Here is a 24090-nt window from a genome sequence, read left to right on the forward strand (position 1 = left end):
ATGGGGAGCAGGAGTGGGTGGTGGGCCAGGGACGAAGGTGAGGGGTAATGTCTGTGGAGAAAGGGGCTCCGTTAGACTATTCGCTCTGGGGTATGAGGGATGTGCGGGGTAAGCAGCCCAGAGCAGTGAGGGGACGCGGCAAGGCCCGAGGCCAGGCCTGGGGTCACGGGCGGTCGCACCTGGAGCCAGGAAGCAGAGGGGCGCAGATTCAGCGAGAAAAATTGTGGGTGCCCTGGAACGGGCTCGTTGTGATCGGGAAGAGAATGGAGCTCCTGGGTAGAAATACACAAAAGCCTAGGATGTGGGGCCCCAAGCTTGACGCTGAGAACTGGCGACTGGACGGTGTGGAAAAGAGGGTCTTGAAAGAGAAGTCAGGCCAGAGTCAGGAAAGGATGGATGTGAAGCTACTGCCCAATGTAGCAGGTGCATCACAGGCTTCAGCAGGTTTGGGGAAAAACAGCCCAAGGGAGATGTGGGGAAAGCAAGAACTCAGAGGCAAAATAGGCGCTGAATCTGAAAGTGCAGGCACTACAGCAGGGTCTAGGATGGGGTCTGGTTTTAAAGACAGGTTGAAGGTTACTGGGGTACGGACCAGCGGAGAGGACTTGAGATCCAGGGGATATACACTAGGGCAGAATGAGGAGGAGCTGAGGTCCGGTGGAGAGAAGTTGAGGTCAAGTAGAGAGAGGCTGAGGTCAAGTGGAGAGAAGCTGAGTGGAGAGAAGCTGAGGTCAAGTGGAGAGAAGCTGAGTCTGAGTGGAGGGAAGCTGAGTCTGAGTGGAGAGAAGCTGAGGCTGAGTGGAAGAAAGCTGAGTCTGACTGGAGAGAAGCTGGGGTCAAGTGGAGAGAAGCTGAGTCTGAGTGGAGGGAAGCTGAGTCTGAGTGGAGAGAAGCTGAGGCTGAGTGGAAGAAAGCTGAGTCTGACTGGAGAGAAGCTGGGGTCAAGTGGAGAGAACCAGGGATCCCGGGGAGAGAAGCTGGGAACTAGTGGAGAGGATCTGAGATCCATTGGAGATAAACTGCAGTCAAGTGCAGAAAAGCTGGGGACTAGTGGAGAGAAGCTGGAGGATTCAGGAATGGGCAGCATAAATGAAGAGAGTATTGAAAGGTTGATAGAAGTTACTGGTGCTGAGATGGAAATTCCTGTTGAAAGAGTGGAAGGGAATGATGAGCTCGAAGGGGCTAAGGAGGCGGGAATTGAGGAGGATGTCTTGGATGGGGTGAATGATATTGCTGATGAATCTGTTTCCGCGGAAGAGAAAGAGGTTATAGGTGAAGGTAGTGGTGAAGGAGGCAGATGAAGGACTGAAGCTAAAGAAAGGAAGGGAAGCAGATAGCGGAAGTGTTGCAAGTCAAAAAGGAGACATTAGAGCCAAGCAGAGCATTATTGACCCTGAAGAAGTAAACACGAGAGAGGAAAGGAGAGCACGGGAATGAAGAGCTTCTGGGGTTGAAGGTGGAGGCCAGGGCCAATGGAAACAAAGAAGGGTGAGAAAAAGGGAATGGGAACATTTTGAGGAGAAAGGAAAGATCTGAAAAGGTGTTGATAAGTAGAGGACAAGTGGAGATTGGTTCCTTGGAGAAGAGCTGTGACTTGTAGGGAAATGTTTGAGAAGGGGATTTGGGGCGGGCTAGAAGATTTCGTTTAATGTGTGATTGGGTTTACGAGATCCGGAAGAATGCATAGTGAGAAAAATGGAAAATTACAGAAGGACAAAGGATAGGTAATGGAGGTTGTGAAGGAAGAAGCAAGCTGGAGCGAGCAAAGAAAACTTCTCAAAGAGGATCCTGAAGAAGAATGAGGGGCTCCAAAGTGACCAAGGCAAGAGCAAAGAAAATGAGGGAAGAAAAAAAAAAAGTAAGAAGTCAAATCCCATCATAATGATTATGTTTGTTGGGTTTGAAAGTTATTTCCTTTACTCTTTCTATAATGTATGCCCTCCCATGTAAGCCAATTTTGCAATGTAATGGGACAGGCCTCTTGCAGGGCCCCGTACATCTGGACCAGGCTCATCTTCATGGATCTTCCGTCTAACTAGCCCCCAAATGTATCCAGAATAATTGCTGGCCTCCACTATTTCAGTCACTTCACCATGATCACCATTTCCATGGGTTTCCCTCCCCTTCGCACATCAAATTCGAGTTGCTCATACTCAATTTGAAGTTACCTCAACTATTTGTGTTATTATTGTTTCCATTTTTGACCCATGTTATATATATATAATACACATTATATATGTGTATATACATTATATATGACATATACGCATTGTATGTATATACACGTATATAATGATATACATTATATATCATGTATATCATATATATGTATAAATATATATATATATATTTTTTTTTTGAGAGAGAGAGAGAGAGAGAGAGAGAAAGTGCAAGTGGGGGGGTGGGGAGACGGGCAGAGGGAAACACAGAGAATCCCAGGCAGGCTCCACACTCAGTGTGGAGCCCAACTCGGGGCTTGATCCCACAACCCTGGGATCGTGACCTGAGCTAAAATCAAGAGCCGGACACTCAACCAACCGAACCATCCAGGCGCCACTCCCATCTTTGGCTTTTATTTGCTCATCTAATCACGTGGACTTTTCCTCTTGTGTCAGTCTCCTTTGGGGCTTTCTTTTATGACTTCCCCATGCCGTCCGTCATCCACTGTCATCCCAGGGAAGAGAGGACCCCCTGAGTGCCTGCTGTCACGACATCAGTGTCAAAACTTAGGTTCTTAGGTCGTGTTTTTCTCTTGGATAGGGATGTAAGGAGATGACAGAAAGCAGCCATGGAGTGTTAGGATGAAAGAAATATTTCACCCTTTTCCTCCATATACTTTTATTCATTCATTTACTTACTTATTTTTAATGTAATTTTTTTAAGTTTATTTTTTTGACAGAGATAGAGAGTGAGCGGGGAGGTGCAGAGAGAGGGGGGAGACAGAGAATCCCAAGCAGGATCCGCGCTGTCAGCGCAGAGCCTGACGTGGGGCTTGAATTCACGAACGTTGAGATCATGACCTGAGTGAGAACCAAGAGTTGGGCGCTTAACCAACTGAGCCGCCCAGAAGCCCCACCTCCATGTACTTTTAAAAGTCTGTAATATTTCTGAGGAGTAGAAACTTCACCATATCATAAGTATCATGACACAAATTTAGAATAGACTCATGTTTTTATTTTGTTTAATATTTTATTTTTGAAAGAGAGAGAGAGAGAACACAAATAGAGGAGGGGCAGAGGGAGACACAGAATCCGAAGCAGGCTCCAGGCACTGAGTTGTCAGCACAGAGCCAGAAGCCCGACGCGGGGCTCGAACTCACGAACCGTGAGATGAACAGAGCCAAAGTTGGACACTTGACCGACTGAGCCACCCAGGTACCCCTAAATTGTTCATTTTTTACATACCCTTTGCTAATTTTCTGCCAAGTTTCCAAAAGATCTGTAAAGCCCATGTCATAGTTTTGTTCATATAGTCAAACCTAATAGATAATTTATTAATTTCACTTTTTTTTCCCAGCAATTTCCTTCTTTGAGTCCTTTGTCGTCTGGGTCTGAGGTAGAGTGGCTCTGTTCCAGGCTTCCTCCACAGCTACTTTCCTGGACTTCTTAACCCTTCTCTCTGTTCTTCTGTGTTGGATCTCCTACTGCCTGGATCTTAGATCTTCTCCCTCTCTCTTGTTTTACAGACTTATTTTGGTCAACCACATCCTCTAATAGCTTCCAGAGATGGATATGACCTGTTTTTCTTCCGTATATGAATTACCTGTTTTCTACCACTCTGACGGGTCAGCCTGCCCTCTTGTCTCATTTTCTGTGCTTCTACTATAGGACATTGGAGCCCGGTTAGGGCTCTTATCTTTTTTTCTATTCTTGTCCCTCTTTTTTTATTCTACTCTCTGGACAGTGTCATTAACTTTACCTTCTTATCCTTTCTATTGAGGTTTTTTTTTTTTTTAATTTCGATTCTCTTGTTCACTGATTGTTTCTTTTTTTATATAGCATTTCTGTTTTTATTTCATGTACATGTTCTCTTAGCTCTCCAAGGAAGAACTTTCCTGTTTCTAATTGTTCTGTTTTTCTTATTGTTTCCTTTGAATTCTTCTCCCCCCACCACCTTTTCTGGTGTGTGTGTGTGTGTGTGTGTGTGTGTGTGTGTGTGTGTGTGAAGTTTTCCTCAAATGTTTGATCTTATTCCGTGTGCACAGATGGGGCTTGTTAATTGACGGTCTTCATTCTTTATGGTTTTTACTGTATTTATCCCTTTATTTTCATCTTGGTGAGGTTTGGAGTTAAACATTGTGTGTTCAGTCTGCCGTGTTTGACAAAAAGTCTCCTCCAATACATTTTGATTATTCTTTTTTTTAATTTTATTTTTTTTTAAGTTTACATCCAAATTAGTTAGCATATAGTGCAACAATGATTTTAGGAGTAGGTTCCTTAGTGCCCCTGACCCATTTAGCCCATCCCCCCTCCCACAACCCCTCCAGTAACCCTCAGTTTGTTCTCCATATTTATGAGTCTCTTATGCTTTGTCCCCCTCCCTGTTTTTATATTATTTTTGTTTCCCTTCCCTGATGTTCATCTGTTTTGTCTCTTAAAGTCCTCATATGAGTGAAGTCATATGATTTTTGTCTTTCTCTGAGTGACTAATTTCACTTAGCATAATACCCTCCAGTTCCATCCACATAGTTGCAAATGGCAAGATGTCATTCTTTTTGACTGCCGAGTGATACTCGATTGTATATACATACGACATCTTCTTTATCCATCCATCCATCGATGGACATTTGGGCTCTTTCCATACTTTGGCTATTGTTGATAGTGCTGCTGTAAACATTGGGATGCATGTGTCCTTGGAAACAGCACACCTGTATCCCTTGGATAAATACCTCGTAGTGCAATTGCTGGGTCATAGGGTAGTTCCATTTTTAGTTTTTTGAGGAACCTCCACACTGTTTTCTAGAGTGGCTGCGCCAGCTTGCATTCCCATACATTTTGATTATTCTTAATTGAATTTTCAAGTGTAACCCTGATTTTCATCTTGAAGGTAACTTACTATTTCCTTTATGAATTTTCCTGGGTCAAAGTGACTAACGTAGTGAACAAATAAACCTCAGCACACAGCAAAGTACTAGATCAGTTATTACAAACATGCTGTAATTGCTCTCATCTTAAAAAAACAACAACGCATCTTAAACCTGTTATCTCATCTTTAAAACAACACAAAGCCTCTCTTGACCACACACATATTCCCCTCTGGCTACCGCCCCACTTTCCTGGTTCCCTGTGGTAGGCACAAAAGTGGCCCCTCAAAGAGATACTCACTTCCTGATCCCAGGAACCTGTGCATATAGCCTCATATGACAGAAGGGTGAATATTAGTTGACATGGCAAAAGATATGATTAAGTTACAGATCCTGAAAGGGGGAGCTTATGCTAGATCATCTGGGTGAGCCCTAAATGCCATCACAAGCATCATTATAAGAAAGAGACAAAGGAGATCAGACACAGAGAAGAGGAGGCGGCCATGTGAGCCCAAAGCCAGAGGCAGGAATGATTCGGCCACCAGCAGTTGGAACAGCAAAGAATGGATTCTCCCTCAGAGCCTCTGGAGAGTGTGTGGCCCTTGCCAAGGCCTTGATTTTGGACTTTTGGCCTCCAGAACTCTAGTCTCCAGAGGGAATAAATTTCTGTTCTTCTAAGCCATGCAGCTTGCGGTAATTTTTTACAGCAGCTCTAGGAAACTAATACATTCCCTTCACAGCAGGATTCCTCCAAATAGTTGTTTACCCTTTTTCTAATCTTCTCCCTTCCTTTTTATCCAGCTGTTTATATTGGACTTTTAAAAATGTACAGAAAAGTTGAAAGTTGAGAGCAACTAACTATTCTTTGCCTGGATTTAACAGTTGGTAACAGTTTGCCCTGTTGTGCTTTGTCAGTACCTCACGGATCTCCTAAGAACGAAGACATCTCCTCCAGGGGCACCTGGGGGGCTCAGTCAGTTAAGTGTGGGCCTCTTGATTTCAGCTCAGGTCATGACCTCACTGCTCATCGTGAGTTTGAGCCTGATGCTGCTCTCTGAGCTGACGGCACAGAGCCTGCTTGGGATTCTCTCCCTCTCTCTCTGCCCCTCCCCAACTTGAGGTGCCTCTCTCTCTCTCTCTCTCTCTCTCTCTCTCCCCTCAAGATAAATAAATAGGGGTGCCTGGGTGGCTCAGTCGGTTAAGCCTCTGACTTCAGCTCAGGTCATGATCTTGCGGTTTGTGGGTTTGAGCCCCGTGTCGGGCTCTGTGCTGACAGCTTAGAGACTGGAGCCTGCTTCAGATTCTGTGCCTCTCTCTCTCTCTCTCAAAATAAATAAACATCAAAAAAATTTTTTTAAGAGAAGTAAATAAACTTTAAAAAGTTAAAGACACTTTCCTCCATATCCACAACACCTAAGTAAATTAAAACATTTTAAATTTAATAAATTAAAAATTAAGAATAATTCTCTAAAAGCATCTAATATTCAATCTATATTTAAATTTCCTTCCAAATAAAATAAAATAAAATAAAATAAAAATGTCCTTCCTTGTCCCCAAAAGATCCTTTATAACCTTTTTTCCTTGACCCAAGCATGCATTCAGGGCTAATGTATTGAATGTGTTTGTTAACTCGTTTTAATCTACATTAATTTCCTCTAATTTTGTTTTTAACAGCTTTGACTTTTTAAAGAATGTAAGCCTGTTTTCTTAGATGTCTAGCATTCTGGATTTGTCTAGTTGTGTCCAGATGGTATCATTTAGTTCATTCTTCTATCCACTGTAGTTCTCATGTTCTAGAAGTTGGAGCCATAGGCCCTGGTTTCTTTCTCTGTAGCACTTATCACCTCTGACTCAGAATTTTCCTTCTGTCCTTTTTTTATTATCATCTCTCCCCAGTAGAATATAAGTCCCATGAGGGAATCAGTGTGTGCCTGCTGGGTTCCCTGTCCTAGTCTGCTGTCTAACCAACACATAGTAGGCACTCAGCATGTGTTTGTGATATGAACTAAAGTCATACTAAGTGACTTTACCTGTGTCAATACTATTTAACATCTAATGGGAAATTGCTAGAATAATTTACCCTGTTCCTTAGAATAAATCACATTTTTTGAGGCCTCAAATGCCTGAAAATATCTTTATTCCAAATTTGAGGTTTGTCTAGGTACAGAATTTTCCCTCGGTAGTTTGAAGACATGCCCCTTTGTGTTCTTCCTTCACTCATGGCCATTGAGAGTCCATCACTGAGCCATTGCACACGAGCAGGCGATCTGTATATGTGGTGTTTTCTTCTCCTTGCCTCTGTTATTTCTGCTAATTTACTGGTCAGACGTTTATAGCTTGCTTATCCTTCTATTCTCTAGGAACTCTGATCCCATAGTTGGACAATAAAATAGACATAGTTGGTGTGGGCAGAATTGTAAAGATAAGCTACAGAAGGCTCAGCCCTAGAAGTAGGATCTTTTTGCAAGTGGTGACAGCTAACATTTCCCGAATTCTTCTGATAATCTGAATAATTTCATAGGCACCATGCTAAGCACTTTACATGCTCCCTGTCATTTCATCCTTCCAACAACTAACTCTCTGAGACGGGAACTATTACCGTGTCAACTCCACTGGGTAGAAACTGCCAGGGCCATGCCCTGAGCCCACAGCTGCACTGGAAGCCACCCTGATGAACTACCCCCTCTGTTCCTACGAGACAAGGCCTGCTACTGGGTTTCTCAGCCCGCCAAAGCAAGGTCTGCGATCCTGTCCTGGGGGCGGGGAATGAGGCGGGGCAGCAACCCGGTCCAGCTCTTCAGTGAGGCGTGTTGAACGAGTGCTTCGGTGGCAAGTTTTAAAGAACATAAATGCCAAAAAGCAGTGATGTTTATTTTCTTTCCCAGATCTCTGCCTTCCCAAGATCATCTGCTCCTAGCCTCGTCTGGTGATTCTCTGAGCACCGAGAAGTTGTTGCCTCTCTTAAAGGAGGCCCACACAGGCACGAGGTCAGGACAGTTGTGTGGGGCTCTCCAACTGCACCGCACAATATATAAATGACGAAGGAAATAATCAGACCTGTTCTTTGGATGGATTACATTTTCTCCTGGGACACCAGATGCATTCCACTGAGGCCACAGAAAGGAAAAGGATTGAGACGCCACGACAAACGGAGGCCACCTTGTAAGTGCCGATATTTTCAATCATCTAGATAGCTGGAACTTTATAGATGTAATATCCTTTAAAATTAACCAAAATGCACCCATTTGAGGGCATCGAGGCTCTCGAGTGATTTTATGTATCTCTATTATCCTGTTCTTTCTTTGCATATTTGCCAAAGATCCTGTTTCTTGCAACGGGATGTGTTAAAAATGACTTTGTGAAAAAGAAAATGACTTTATGGTTTGGCTTGTGTTTAGGTGCCCCCCTTTGCCGGTCCCATTAATTCATTCAGCAAACACTGAACACTTACTGTGTGCCAGCTGGGAATGCAACAAATGTGAAGGACCAGGTTCTTGCCCTTGGCCACCTGTGTCTTGTTGACACAGACCTCTCAGCACGTAGATGTCCGTGCGCTGTGAGGCGGGCGAGGAGGGCGCTATGTACTAAGAGTAGTGTGACTGCAGAAGGGGGAGGGCCTGGCCTTGCGGCTGGGGGCGGGGGGCAATCAGAGAAGGCTTCCTCATGGAGGTGACCACTTGGGGCTGGACGTAGACGGGTGAGAAGGGGTCCACACTGGGTGAGGAGAGGACAAGCAAACATTCTCAGAAAGAAGATTGCTGAGGACAGTGACTGGGGACTGCGTGGCTCAGTCAGGAGAGGAGAACAGTCATTTGGTGCAGCCGGAGCAGAGAGAGTATTATAGAGACTGGCACACTCTGGAAAACAGTAGGGGAGGTTCCTCAAAAAATCAAAACTAGAACTACCCTACGACCCAGAAATGGCACTGCCAGGTATTTATCCAAGGGATACAGGTGCTAGGTACCTAGCAATGGCGCTAGGTATTTATCCAAGGGATACAGGTGTGCTGTTTCGAAGGGACACGTGTACCCCCATGTTCATAGCAGCACAATCGACAACAGCCAAAGTATGGAAAGAGCCCAAATGTCCACCGATGGATGAATGGATCAAGACGATGTGGTATATCTGTACAATGGAGTATTACTCGGCAATCAAAAAGAATGACATCTTGCCATTTGCAACTATGTGGATGGAACTGGAGGGTATTATGCTAAGTGAAATTAGTCAGTCAGAGAAAGACAAAAATCAGATGGCTTCACTCATATGAGGACTTTAAGAGACAAAACAGATGAACGTCAGGGAAGGGCAACAAAAATAATATAAAAACAGGGAGGGGGACAAGACAGAAGAGACTCATAAATATGGAGAACAAACTGAGGGTTACTGGAGGGGTTGTGGGAGGGGGGAGGGGCTCAATGGGTCAGGGGCATTAAGGAATCTACTCTTGAAATCACTGTTGCACTACACGCTAACTAACTTGGAGGTAAATTTTTAAAAATAAAATAAAATGATAGAGTCTGGCAGGATGTGAGCTTGGCATAGCCTGGGGACAGCCTTGAATGCAGGGTTAAGGAAGTTAGCCTTTGCTCTGTAGGCGACAGGGAGAATGACACCATGAGATCTTTGCTTTACATGGCTTACCAAGCTGAGAGATGTAATCAACAGGGTGCAGCATCAGGGGGGCTCAGAGTGGAGCACTGAGCAGGTGCTCAATAAAGCGGGAGATATGGTTATTAGATCATTAGAATGAACAGTTCAAGGGGCACCTGGAGCGTCTGACTTAGCTCAGGTCATGATCTTCCGGTTCATGGGTTTGAGCCCCACGTCAGGTTCTATTGCTGACAGCTCAGAGCCTAGAGCCTGCTTCGGATTCTGTGTCTCCCTCTCCCTGCCCCTCCCCTGTTCATGCTCTGTCTCTGTCTCTCAAAAATAAACCTTGGTGTGCCTGGGTGGCTCAGCCGGTTAAGCGTCCAACTTTGCTCAGGTCATGATCTCACAGTTTGTGAGTTCAAGCCCCACGTCAGGCTCTGTGCTGACAGCTCAGAGCCTGGAGCTTGCTTTGGATTCTGTGTCTCCCTCTCTCTCTGCCCCTTCCCCGCTCGTGCTGTCTCTCTCTCTCAAAAATAAGCAAACATGAAAAAAATAATAAAATAAAATAAATACACCTTAAAAAATATTAAAAAAAAAAAAAGAATGAACAGTTCGAGGGAGAGAGGTCAAGGCTATGAACTAAAGCAGAGAAAGTGGGGACAAAAACCAGAGGATAGATTGGAGAGGGTTTTAGAAGTCCTGTTGAACAGGATTGCTAATTAATTGTGAATGGCTGGTGAGGAGGGAGGCACCACACTTAGGGACAGCAGTAGCTGACGCGTATCATCCGGTGCTTACTCTGTAGTTAGGCACTTTGCCCTAACTCATTTCATTTAATCCCATAATAGCCATAATAGCCCTATTAGAGGGATTGTATTACTATTGGCATTTTATAGGAGAGGAAGTTGGAGCCTGGAGTGCTCCACCAAGGCGACAAGGCAGGTATAGTGTGATAGTGGTTAGGATTTGAACCCAAGAGAATCGGCGCCCTTAGCTGCTACACAGCTTCAGCAGCTGACTGAATTTTGGGACCAGCCAATTGGGATGTGAAGTGACCACTTCAGAAAGCAATTACGCAAGGGGCAGATTAGGGCCTAGAGCCCACTGAACCCACCGTCTGCCCCTCCCAGAGCTCACAAACAGGCCGCTGGGTACCCCATCAGGCCATAGCCGTGTTGTGTTTGTCTTACAGAATATTTTTAAAAACATTTTTAGAACTGATTGCTAATGTTAAAAAAAAATCTAGAGAGTCACATTAAAGCCTGCTGGATTATTTTTATTATTATTATTATTAATTTAAATATTTTATTTTATTTTATTTATTATTTTTTTTTAACATTTATTCATTTTTGAGAGTGAGACAGACAGAGCATGAATGGGGGAGGGGCAGAGAGAGAGGGAGACCCAGAATCCGAAGCAGGCTCCAGGCTCCGAGCTGTCAGCACAGTACCCGACACAGGGCTTGAACTCACAGACTCCGAGATCATGACCTGAGCTGAAGTCGGACGCTTAACCGACTGAGCCACCCAGGCACCCATTTTGTTTATTTTAGAGAGAGAGAGAGGGTGCAAGTAGGGGAGAGGGGCAGAGGGAGAGAGAGAGAATCTTAAGCAGGCTCCATGCTCAGCGCAGAGTCTGAAATCGAGAGCCGGCTGCTCAACCGACTGAGCCAGCCAGGATCCCCAGCCTTGATTATCTTGAAAAGTGAGAAAATCTGGCCATACTGGGCCCATATAGCAACCCTTGCTGCCTATTCTGTGTTTCCTTCAGCTGGGACCTGTGCTCTCCCGTTGGCCAGAGCTCACCGGCCTGGGGTCCCTGCCCACCTCCACGGGTGCCGGAGTTTGCATCCCTCGGCCACAAGCTGATGCGAGACTGTTTTTGTGCATTTCATCCTGTGTCAAGCCCAGGCCTCCACTGACGGTTAAATTCTCCTTTTGAACTTCAGGGAATATAAGATAAAAACAAACAACACGTTTTGCTTTGTTTGTTTTTTCCCTTCATGCTGTGGGAATTGAGAAAAAATAATTACCCATCCGCACTTGAATGCCCACAGGCGGAGGGCCACGCACAGGTAGTGCGGTACGAAAGTGAATGGTCACAGTTCCTGAAACCAGCACCAGGTGAAGGGAAATCTCAGTCGTGCGGTGGAAAACAGCAGATGTAATGGCAGCTCTACAAATCATGCCGTGACTTCTTTCTGTTGAATTTGTTCAGAACTTAATAATTTGCCTGAGTTTTGAACTGGCTTCTTTGGGCATGTTACAAGGAAGCTTTGGAGGAAAATACGTGTGCACGTATGCATGTGTGTGAGGCGTGCGTGGGCCACAGCTTACACTCCGTAGCTTGGGATTCTCTGCAGGAGTTGGATTTCAAAATTTTATTTTAAAATTTTTATGATTTATTCAAGATTTGAAAAGATGTTTCTGTGCCACTAAGTTAAAATGTGAGGCACAGGGCGGCAAACATGTTCCCATAGTCAATATTTTTTTTAATTTTTTTTTTAACGTTTATGTATTTTCGAGACAGAGAGAGACAGAGCATGAACGGGGGAGGGGCAGAGAGAGAGGGAGACACAGAATCCGAAACGGGCTCCAGGCTCTGAGCAGTCGGCACAGAGCCCGACGCGGGGCTCGAACTCACGGACCGCGAGATCGTGACTTGAGCTGAAGTCGGACGCTTAACCAACTGCGCCACCCAGGCGCCCCCCCATATTAAATGTTTTGTTGCACCAAAGGTGTAACCATTCCCGCAGCAGCGGTCAGCTTGGATACATGATGGATTTTATGCTTGTGTGGTTGTCTGCAAGTCGTAAGCTGCACTCGGAGACACGGGTTCAAATGAGAAATAGAGCTGACGTCAGAGCTGTAGGAGTTTGACTCCTAATCTGTGTTGTTTGTAGTGACAGCAGACAGTTTCCCCTCACGCCACCTGACTCAGGAACTGGAAGAAGGCAGCCGCTGTGGCTGGGCTGGAATGTCTCAGGCCACCGAGCACCATTCTGGGAGGGCCCCTGGGTCTCAGAGTTCACTGTCCATCTCAAAAGGGTCCTCTGTTCTGTTAGACCACACCACCCCCACTCTCGAGAGGCCAGCCCCGCAAGCTTTCCCCCGGGGGGTTAGACGTGAGTGCGCAGGTTCGAGGTGCAGATCAATCCGGTCTCTGGAGCCGTTCCTACACAGATTACACCGGCTCCTGAGGTCACACTGCCATGCCTTGGACTCTGACCCCTGCCTAGAACATTCTTCTTCCTCCTCTCCTCCCTCCTCAGAGACTCCCTACGCCTGAGGTGCACACCCAGGGTGGGACCCGGGCGTGTGCTGCGGCCAATTCTTCCGTTCGACCAATTCTTCCATTCTTATCCGCGTCACTCGGAATCCGCTGTTCCTTATTGATATCATGTCGGTACTAGGTACTCAGCACCATGCTGACAGCCAGGGACACAACAGACGGGTGCCCTGCTCCTGGGGACAAGAGGAGCATGCAGGGACTCGCTCGTGAGCAAGGTGGCACTTGTCACAGGACTCGAACAACTGGTGTTTTATCTCAGCCACATTATAATTTCATTTCTGTGGTGAGGCCTAAAAAGCCTAGGCGCCCCAGAAGATCAGCCAGGCGCGTGGTAAAATTCTACTTCTTCCTTCATTTACCAAATATTTGCTAAACACCCATTACTTGTCAGGCGCTGTGCGGGATGTCAGGATTATAACAGAGGACAGAACTGACACATTTGTCACTTGGAACTTGCGCTGTCACAGAAGGTGACAGAAAAAAAAAAAACTGTGTCAATATGTAACCTGAGCTAAGAATTTTGGAGAAAAACCAAGCAGGGTAAGGGAGAGAGAATGACCTGAGGCAGCAGTGAGGGGCCTGCGCTTTTAGACACAGTATGTAGGAAGGCCTTTCCGATGAGGTGACTCCTGAAGCAGGGCCCAGAAGGAGGGGAGGGAGAAGCAGCTGTTTGGAGGAAGTCCTTCCCCGGGTGAGGGGGGTGGGGGTGCGGGGAGGACTCCCCAGTGGCAAGTGGCCTGGCCTTTTTGAGAAATCAGAAGTCACCAGCTGAACTCCTGCCCCCGCCGTTTCCTCGTCCGCGAGTCCATGGGCTTGTTGGGAGGAACAGACAAAATCACTTACGGAAATATCTATGTCAACCGTCAGGCACTGTGTAAAAAGTTACTGTCTTTGTGTTGACTTTACCCGGCTTTTGTAGAGTGTCTCAATCGTCAGGATTGTAATTATTATATTACAGTTCTGCCCTTTCATTTTTTGTATTATCGTGGTGAAATTCATCTAACATGTAATTATCCCTCATAAAGCGTGTACTCCAGTGGCATTCGTTCTGCGTGCACCCACCATCGCTGACTACTTTCAGACTTTTTCATCGTCCTGCTCTTAAGATTTTCAGATTCGTTTATGCAGCCCCTCTTGAAAAAAGCCTTTCCCCCCATATCTGACTTTGTCCATTCCGGTTCTGGCTGGCCTTCCCCGGTTCCTATGACTCCTCCGTGTGTTTATTCAACAGCTATTTATCGAGCAGCTACTATGCAACGGGCACCAGGCTAGGTCGGTACTAAGGATATAGCGGGGACAAAGGACACACAGGCCTTCACTTAGGGGACTCGTAATCTAGTGGGGATTTAGGCTCTGAACATGTAATTACCAGGAAATTGATTTAAATTGGATAAATGCTTATAAGAAAAAAGTGCTTTGAAAATTGTGTTGAAAACATTTGTGGAGTTATAAAAGCTACTAGAAGTGAGAAGTTTAATAGCTACTAGCTACTAAAGCTCAGGCTAGCATGACCATATTGTTCTTAGTTCAGAGACACTGGAAAGAAAGATCACCTCCGGGAAGTGACCTGGATTGTGTTAGCACAGAGTGGGAAGGCAGGGGCTGAGGTCAGAGCGGTGACGTCTCATTCATTTCCTCCTGCTATCAGTCTGTTGAGATACTCGACGACAGATAGTGTTACCATTGCTCCCGTTTTGTAGACGTGGAAACTGAGGCATAGAAGGTCGTGCCTTGCCTCGTGCCACCTGATGGGGATTTTATTTCACTTTAGCCCTCCGTCTGGTAGAGCTGAAAAGCATTTTGTCCAATAGGGGTCAGTGCTGCACCTGACTGGGTTTAAGACCTGCTCAGTTGGTCAGGATCCACCCAGCCCACTTGGTGTGCTCCCAGCCTTCCAGGAGAGGGCACTGCTAGGCTGGCCTTGGAGTCACCTCACCAGAGCTCCTGGGTCCTGCCCTCCAGCGCCCCCGCCCCCAGACTCATGACCCAGCAAGCTCTCAGCTCCCCCAGGCCTTTTCTTGCACGCTCATGTGTGCGTCTGTGTTTTCCCAGATGATTGTTTCTTAATCACGCTACGGAATAACAAATCAGGGCTAGTAACCCAAGTTACCTCGAGTGACGAGCCAGGGAACACCAAAACGTAGGTACAGCCCCCTGGGCGGGGAGCCACAAAACTGCTGGCGTGGTCCTCGGAGCCACGTGGTCCAGCAGAGCCACGGCAGTGCCCACACTGCACGTCCGTCATGTAGGCGCAATCGTGGGATTTCTTTAGGCAAGGTGACCTGGCAGCGTTTCCACCCCACCCACAGCTCGTTTCGCTTTCCTAATGTTGTTAAAAAGTGCCTCCTAACTGAAGTAGGGTGGTTGAACCCGTTCCAACATTTTACTTCATTTTCGAATGTGACCACTTGTTGGAGATCTCTTCCTTCTAGTGGGTCTCTTCCCTTTCTTCTCGGGAAGATGCCCGCGACTGTCCTCTTTGGCATTTGTCCAAAGTCCAGTTTCTAGTAGCTTTGGGGCTATGGTTTAATTTTAACCATAAGAGCTTCTTTTAGAGTAATTACTTTTTAATCTGGAAAGAGCCAGTTTGTTACAGAACAATAACACCTCCTTCCTGGAACCAGTAGACAGAGTTATGTTCATTTACTGCTGATATGTCTTTTTTTTTTTTTAATTTTTTAAACATTTATTCGTTTTTGAGAGACAGAGCGCAGGTGGGGGTGGGGCAGAGAGAGAGGGAGACACGGAATCTGAAGCAGGCTCCAGCCTCTGAGCTGTCAGCACAGAGCCTGACACGGGGCTCGAACTCACGAACCATGAGATCATGACCTGAGCCGAAGTCAGATGCTTAATCGGCTGAGCCACCCAGGCGCCCCTGATATATTTCTTTTTAAAAGGGGAGACTGATTTGAAAAGGGGGCAATGAAAACTGTGGATAGGGCAGTTTGAAGGACTGTTTGAATGTCTGCTCTAATCAAGGCTGTAAACACTGGGTGTCTTGACAGTGGGCTTGGGAGAGCACCCAGGGACCAAATGATTTAGAGGCCCCTGAGCAGGCCCTGGAACGAATGCAGTAGAAAACGGCTTTTGAGAGCTGTCCTGTGGGCAGCCTTGTGGCGTTCGGTTTTCTGGGACAATCTCCGTTTCTGAGACCGAAGATACACTGGCCGTTCGCCAGGTCATGCATCAGATGGCCACCAATTCTTGGTTCTGAAATGTGGTCACCAGAGAGGCCTGTGAGCCGTGACAGGCGTTATCTCCTTAGCAATGACCTTACCCAGGCAGTGAAGGAGAGCTGGGATCCCCAGGGCACCGGTGAGGGCAATTTCAATTCCTCTTTCACCTATGATGCAGGTCCTTTGGTAATAATGACTTGTATCTGTAGGACATTAAAGGTTTTGAGGCAGAAAGACAGAAATTGGTAATCAACCCTTTTGCGGTTTAGGTGGCAAACCTCTTCTTTGGAAATTAAAAAAAAAAAAAAAAAAAACCCACAAAGATGAAAAGAATATAGAATATGCAACGGAGGCCAGTTCTAGAAAAAATTCTTTATGCCATTCTGAGCTAAGGCAAACAAATTTGGGAAGACTTCCTCGTTTTACAGAAGGAGTTTTTTCACTTCACCAGAGATTCACACTCGGATTTATTTAAATATGAAGCTCTTCTAGAGCATTTGAGTAGGAGGGAGGACAGACACACTGGAGGCTAACTTTCAAAAGCTGTTACCAGTGGGAGATGAGTCTTAAATGAAGAAGTGTCTGATTGCCCAGTGAGTCAGTAAGGGCTGAGGCTCCCGTTTAGAAAAATCTGACCTTGCACAGACTCTTTCAAGGGCAGGAGCGGAAAGCCAGGAACGGCCGTGCTGGCCTGATTGGTCCCACAGCAGCTCCTGAAGGCAGAGGCTGTGGCTTTCATAACTCCTCACTGCTGGGGCCCCTGGTTCAGAACACTCAGTGAATATCCGACCAACACATTTATTGGTTAGATTTGACGCTTGTAAGGAGAAAGATCTTGCGATCGGATCCAGCACAGAATCAGAGCCGGGTGCTTCCCACTTCTCTTGCCTCTGCATGAGTCCTGAAGAAGAAGAGGAAAAGTGCAAGTTTCATGTGCCCAGAGGAAAAAATTCATACAGAGATGAATTGGGAAAAAAAAAGGAAAAGAAATAAAGCCGAGCTAATCTGGGAGTCTGATCACTACTGAGAAGGAGTTTTTGTTTCGTCATTCAGTTTCTAGCACGGCCTCCAGCTCAGACCTGTGCAGCCAAGTCTCACGAAGCTCCTTCCCTGCTCGGGCCTTCTCCCTGCCCCCGGGCTCAGTTACTCATTTGGACCTGGGCTGCTACACCCCAAGGCACCCCTCTTTCCTGAATCCTCCCCCACGCACCTACCAAAGGCAGAGGGGCTAGGGTGGTACTCTCAGGGAGGTGCTAGGCTTCCCGAATGGTGCCATCACCCCCTAGGAAGGACTTCTACTTGGTGATGCCCTGGAGGAGCCCTGGGAGGTAACCGGTTGGGCACTGATTCAGTTGGAAGAGAGCTCAGAGGAAGATACTTAACTGGAGGAAATAGGGGCGCCTGGGTGGCTCAGTCGGTTGAGCGTCCGACTTCAACTCAGGTCACAATCTCGCGGTCCGCGGGTTCGAGCCCCGCGTCAGGCTCTGGGCTGATGGCTCAGAGCCTGGAGCCTGCTTCAGATTCTGTGTCTGCCTCTCTCTCTGCCCCTCCCCCGTTCATGCTCTGTCTCTCTCTGTCTCAAAAATAAATAAATGTTAAAAAAAAAATAAATAACTGGAGGAAATAAGTCAGCCCAGGGAAGGACAGGTCTGTGTCTCCCACTGGTTTGGGGGTAGGAGGGTAGAATCAGGAACTTTTGCACCATGAATTCCTAGAATGTTATGATGATTTTTCTAAGATTCTCTTATCTTTTTATTATTTATTTATTATTATTTTTTAAATGTTTATTATTTTTTGAGAGAGAGAGAGACAGAGACAGAGCTTGAGCAGGGGAGGGGCAGAGAGAGAGGAAGATACAGAATCCGAAGCAGGCTCCAGGCTCTGAGCTGTCAGCACAGAGCCCGACGCGGGGCTCAAACTCACAGACCATGAGACCATGACCTGAGCCGAAGTCAGACACCCAACCAACTGAGCCACCCAGGCACCCCAGTTATTATTTATTTTTGAGAGAGAGAGAGCGCAAGTGACAGAGGGGCAGAGAGAGAGAGGGGACAGAGGCTCTGTGCTGATAGCAGAGAGCCTGATGTGGCGCTCGAACTCATGAACCTGACCTGAGCTGAAGTCGGGCAGTTAACCAACTGAGCCACCCAAGCACCCCCAAGATTCCCTTATCTTAAGGTTTGTACTCCTTCAGCCAGCACCCACAGGATTGGGACTTTCCTTTTGTCTTGATTATGGCCTCAGAATCACAGGAAAATCCATGAGAATGAGAGTCTGAAAAATGAAAACTCTCACAGAGAAGGCTCAGTGTATTGAGGTAGATGTCAGAAGTCATGAGATATGTTATTGGTCAGTGAGAAATTTCCCCTAAATAATCTTTCAGAGAAAGGAATGGAGGGGCACCTGGGTGGCTAGTTGGTTAAGCATCTGACCCCTGATTCTGGCTCAGGTCATGATCTCATCGTTCATGAGATCGAGCCCCACGCTGGTACTGACAGCACGGGGCCTGCTTGGGATTCTCTCTCTCCCTCTGTCTCTGCCCCTTCCCTTCTCTGGCGCTCTCTCTCTCTCTCTCTCTCTCTCTCTCTCTCTCTCTCTTTCTCTCTCTCTGTGTCTCTCAAAATAAATAAACATTAAAAAAAAAAAAAAGGAATGGAGTCAAGGGCTTAAGTTGGAATATATGTGGTTGACCTAGTTATAAGGTTGGCCGTCTGTTTAATTAATAGATACTTCCATGGTGTGGGACAGCAAGGTCACACGTAGCCCTGGATAGTCACAATGCTGTCCTGGGGCTCTGGAAAAAATGGTGACAAAGGATTCAGCTTCAGGCTTATTTGATCTTAGTCTCCAGGCTGGCATGGATCAGAAGTAGCATAAAATATTGAAGTGGCATCCCAAATATTAGTTCTAAAGAACAAACTGAATGGAGAGGGAGAGCGTCTTAGATCCAGCCAGGGCAGCCAAGCCCCTGGCGAGTGACGTCACTCACGTGTGCCTCGAAGGAGCACCTGCGGCGGTTTGGGATTTGTAGTCCTCTGTGGGACCACAGTGCTGAGAGGGTTCTTCCCCGAGTTAGACTTACCCTGTCAGCAAGACACGGTTTTTAGGATTTGTTCGCCACGTCGTGGCACATTAGGCACAATCTCTTTTAAGTTCAATTAAATTAATGTTTAGAAATACTGTAGATCGAAAGGGCTAGAAAGCACTCTAGCAAGCAGTATTACTGGAATTAAAATGCTTTGAGTTGGAGCCTTAGAGAAACTTACGAATTTGTAGGAGTTAACTGGGATGAGTTCCAGCTCTCACAAGACACATCTAAGTTCCTGAGGGATATCAGCACCGTGTAGTGTGCTAAACTGAGGTGACCTTGCTGCCCCACACCATGGAAGTATCTATTAATTTCAGGAGGTATTTCAGGTGGCTGGGGGCAGAACAAGGAGGGACAGCAGGAGATAAGAAAGGTCATAAAGCATCTTTAAGCACCAGACGTTATCTCCCTCTATGAAACACTGGGGACTGAATTGTTTGGGTCGGTTGCCTGTTTGGGTAGAAAGGTAAACTGAGGCAGGCGTCCCCGGAGCCGACTCGGGAGGAAATGTTCAGGGACAAACACCCTGTAGCTACCTCTTTGATGTCAAAGGTGAAGTAGGTGAACCCCAGACCTCACTATAAGATATGAAGAGTCACTCCAAATTAATGAGCTCGTTAAACTCGTATTTTTGACTGTCTACACATCGGCTTTAGAGAAAACACATAGAATGCTTCCAGCCACACCTTCTCAAACCACTTAGCTGACAGTTTTTTCTGCTAATTACTCTGGTGAGCGTCTCTGTCATTTACAAAGTTTGAGGCAGGCAGGGTGGTGGTGGGGGGATGTTTGTCCCTTGGTTCCCTTTTTAGCACCTAGGGATCAAATTCTGCCATCTTTTGAAATCAGTCCCATCTGTCAGATTACCAGAGGCCACCGGAGTAGAGGACCCGAACCACACACAAACACACACACGCACACGCACACGATCACCTGTCTGATTTGCTGTGGCCGCAGGGCCAGGGTCTGTGTTTTTAGGTTTCTATGTGCTTCTTCATTGTCTTTAAATTTTTTTAAATGTTTATTTTTGAGAGACAGAGAGGGAGACAGAGCATGAGCAAGGGAGGGGCAGAGAGAGAGGGAGACAGGATCCAAAGCAGGCTCCAGGCTCCAGGCTCCGAGCTGTCAGCGCAGAGCCCGACGCGGAGCTCGAACTCATGACCTGTGAGATCGTGACCTGAGCTGAAGTTGGACGCTTCACTGACTGAGCCACCCAGGTGCCCCCTTCATTGTATTTTTGGGTGAATATCGGCTCATTCACCTAAAGGCTCCTCCTCCACGTTCACTTTGTTTTGATGAAATGAGACGGCTTCTGCCCTTTTCCTTGTTTCTTTCCTTCCTTGGACGTTAGTAAGATCAATGGGATAAAGCCCATAAAGTATGCTGAGTTACTTCAAGAGGAGTTCAGGCTGACTCACTTCGCATACCCCACAGGCCAGGGGTTCTGGCATCTGCTTCCCTGGGGACGCTGCCCGAGAGGAAGCAGCTGGGGCTATGGACCCAGTGCCACATGGTACTCTTGGTGGGAGCCGCTCACTCCTGACCTTAGCCTCAACACTCTTATCTCCAGAAATAGGATAAATGGCAGCTCAGCCACTTGTGACTCCTCATCATGGGGGCCTTCGGTCACCTCCAGCATGACTTACCAGACTAGATAGTTAGTTCCAGACCCGGAATGTTCCAGGAACCATTCGAAGGTAGACTCAAAGGGGAACAAGGTGGAACGTAGGAACCTAGGAGGTACTCTCACCAGCTGTTTTCAAAGACGAGGCCGCAGGGAGATGGCGAGCCCCGCTCCTTTGTGTGTCGAGATGTCTGAACTCAGCTGGCAGGGCACAGTGAAGCCCCCCCCCCTTCCCGAGAGTTCTTGCTCAGGACAGCGGGTGACCAGGGCTCAGGGAATATCACAGTAGCTGCAAGCCCCGTCCCCTAGATGTCGTTGAACTTCTTAGGCTGTCAATGCTGTGACCTGCTGTAGATCGTGTGGTCGAAGCGCGGACGTGGCTTGGGCAGGCGGCCCCTTCCAGACTCCTCGTTGGGTAGTGGCTTTTTGCTAAACCTGTGCTACTTAGGGATTCTCAGGCCTCCCCTTTACCCTGAACCACCTTCCCTCATGGGTGGTAAAGGAGTTTGATTTCTTAGGTCCGTGTGCCCTGGAGGAGGGGGAGCCACTATACTCCTAAGAGTTATTCACCCACAGGAGAGCCTCAAGGATGAAAGAATCTTCTAGAGACAAGGCACGTTGGGGGTTGGAGGTTTGCAGAAGGAGACTCCGGAGTGGGCCCCGAGTCCAGCGGGAGCTCATTAAATCCTTGTTGAGAGGAGCCTGGCAGTGGTTGAATGAGGAAAGAGAAACAGCAGAGGCTAAAAGGGATTGAGACCAGTGGCCCTGGAACACAGCAAGAGGAGACGTTTAATTATGCTAATTAACTAAGCTAACTAAAAGGGAATATGGCATTCATTTGGTTGCCGAAAGCTATTATGAGAAGAAAAAAAAAAATGTGTCAAATCCTGCACCGGGGATGGACGAAGGCTTGGTAGCCAAGGTCTTGGAAAGGACAGAGACAGCCAGCCTTGCAGCTATAAATGGGTCATTTCTGTGTTTCCGTCACCAAAATTTGCCCCTTGATGTCAAGTGACTCTTAGTGTTTGCACATGCACGTTTATGCCATTAGATGGTCTTCTGAACAATTCTGAGCTTTACGAAAACACTGGCGAAGTCAACACCCAACATTTCCAGGAGCCTGGGTTCCACCCAAGACTTGCTCAGGGAAGACGGGGCCCTTCCTCGTTCCATTCACCATGTGGCACTCCTGTCATCCTTCTGCCTGGACACTTGCCCTTCCTCAGGAGAGCTGGGCTCCTGCCCAGGCATCTGTGCATGTGTGCGTGTGTGTGTGTGTGTGTGTGTGTGTGCGCGCGCGTGTGCATGGGGGGCGGGAGAGGAGGGAGAGGGGATTCTGCTCCTCTATGGTGATTCCACCAGTCACTGGAAGGCTCTGAGCGGAGGCAATGTGAAGCGACAGTGACACCAAGTGCCAAGAGTGGGAGCTTTGCTGTGGCAGCCAGTGTGGTTTTCTCTCCTCAAATTATAAGAGTGGGAAGGCCTAGTTGCTGTCCGCGGCACTCCCCTTGAGGAGAGGGTCACAAGAGCCTCTAGAGGCTGACTTAAGGTCCATATTCCACTCCGCTCATTTAGATGAAGGGATTGGCTCTCTGGGAATTAGATACAGAATGGGGGCTTCGAATAGATTTTTAAAATAAAAATCACGGTGAAATGTCTTGGCTAGAGCACGACACAGAGGTCCGGGTTGCCATTTCAGCCCCAAACTGGTCCTTCAGCCTCTTCTGGAGAATAAGCGTGGCCCGTGGATAGGACCACAGGTGACCCCTCCTTGCTGGTGACAGAGAGCTGTCAGGTTACCAGGGCCAACCTTTGCATACAGGGAATAACCTGCTTCGCTTGTTTAAAAAAAAAACAACAACAACAAAACAACCACTGACCCACTTCTCTGTGTTTGCCCCAGAGGCTGCTCCTGACTCAGGGTCCCTGTGGCCAGAACTCCACCTTGTTAAGTCATGGGTCGGGGACTAAGATGCATATTCTTATGAAATGGCCCCTGAGAGGGACTGGGCACCTTGGGGGGCAGAGAACTCTGTGGGCTGCTGAGAGGGGCTCTCCCCCAGTGCCGCTGGACCTACTCTGACGGCTCTTCCTCAGACGTCTCCCCAGGGGAGGAATATGGCCAAGTTGGTATTTGCCTTCTGGCCAGTGCTTGTCCTCAACTTGGCTGAGACTTCTTCCTTCACGGGAGATAAGGAGGGACTAGATCTGTTTGTCCAGGTGCCACCAATCCAATGACTGTCTCAGGCACATGAGTGTCTTCAGGGTGTAGGATCAGATCTAGTCCTCCCCCGCCCCTCCCCCTTCCCCCTCCCTTCCCCCGTGACATCTCTATTTCTGATCTGGATGTGCCGTAAACAACAGGTTGATTCAAAACCAGGAGGCATTGGGAAACCCTTTGGGTAGGAGATTTCGAAATGAGATTTAGATTAGAAAAAATATAGTGGGGTGAGGCTCTAAGGAATAAAAGAGACCGAAAAAAACCCTCCCGCCCCCCCCCCCACCCCCGTCTCTCAGCTGGATAGCGGGGATAAACTGAAGAGCCCTGAAGAGCCTAGAGTGGGGGAGAGGGGACAGCCAACACAAGCACAAGGCTGTCCCCACCTCTGCCCATCACCAACAAGGAGGCGAAGCCACACCTGGAACGTGTTTCCAGTCTAGGACGCGTCAGCTTCAGCGAGGTGTAGATGGATCAGAGGCCCCCGCAGAAGAGAGAGGGGCCTGGGGTGGGGGCAGGGAGCCAGGTTGGCGGGTTGGCAGGAGGATTAGGAAAAAACTTCATTACAAAAAGATTTGAAAAGTCTTGGTGGGTAATTTAGGAGGGGACGAGGTGCAGCGAGGAGTAAGGAAGCCTCAGCGACCCCGGCAGAAGGGGCAGCCTCTCACTGCAGACCCGTGGGCTTTAGCTCAGGACACCCTGGCATCGGGTGGCTCCAAGTGGCAGGTGCCTCTGACATGAAGGGCACAGGGGAAGATGCTGGCTGGATCCAGAACTGCAGAAGGTGGCCGTGAGGAGAAGTAGAGGGAAACTGAGGAACAGGGAGAGGAAGATCAATGAAACCAACTCTGAAGAAGGAAAGGAGGTAAACAGAAGGAAAGGCAGGAGGGGCGTCCTGGAAGGAGCAAAAAAGGAAGAAAAGGAGAGCGGAGATTATGCCCCTCATCTGAAGGCCTTGGAGCGGAGCAGTCAAGACTGAGTCTCCAAATGTGGTCGGTACTCGGAAAGCTTGTCGTCTGACCAGCAAATCCCTTTCGTCCAGTGGGACCAAGAAAGTGGTGCTCTTCGAGGGTGTGCGTT

General features: G+C 47.5%; 1 protein-coding gene across 13 annotated transcripts in view; it reads left to right on the forward strand.

Annotated features, from left to right (window-relative positions):
- Positions 1–22: 22 nt before the first annotated feature.
- LOC106971216 (uncharacterized) overlaps positions 23–24090 on the forward strand; it is a 32992-nt gene continuing 8924 nt past the window's right edge. For 5 of the 13 annotated variants that reach the window (XM_053202919.1, XM_053202918.1, XM_053202916.1 and 2 more), the window contains exons 1-3: positions 23–694; positions 899–1858; positions 7909–8185. In XM_053202919.1, the coding sequence (XP_053058894.1) occupies positions 48–694; positions 899–1301 (1050 nt within the window). In that variant the 5' untranslated portion in view covers positions 23–47 and the 3' untranslated portion in view covers positions 1302–1858; positions 7909–8185. Of the gene's footprint in view, positions 695–898; positions 1859–3238; positions 3375–3444; positions 3785–7908; positions 8186–24090 lie in introns of those variants that run through there. The other 8 variants (XM_053202921.1, XM_053202925.1, XM_053202924.1 and 5 more) reach the window with 8 other exon arrangements.

Source organism: Acinonyx jubatus, chromosome D1, assembly GCF_027475565.1.
Source record: "Acinonyx jubatus isolate Ajub_Pintada_27869175 chromosome D1, VMU_Ajub_asm_v1.0, whole genome shotgun sequence".
Classification (NCBI taxonomy): domain Eukaryota; kingdom Metazoa; phylum Chordata; class Mammalia; order Carnivora; family Felidae; genus Acinonyx; species Acinonyx jubatus.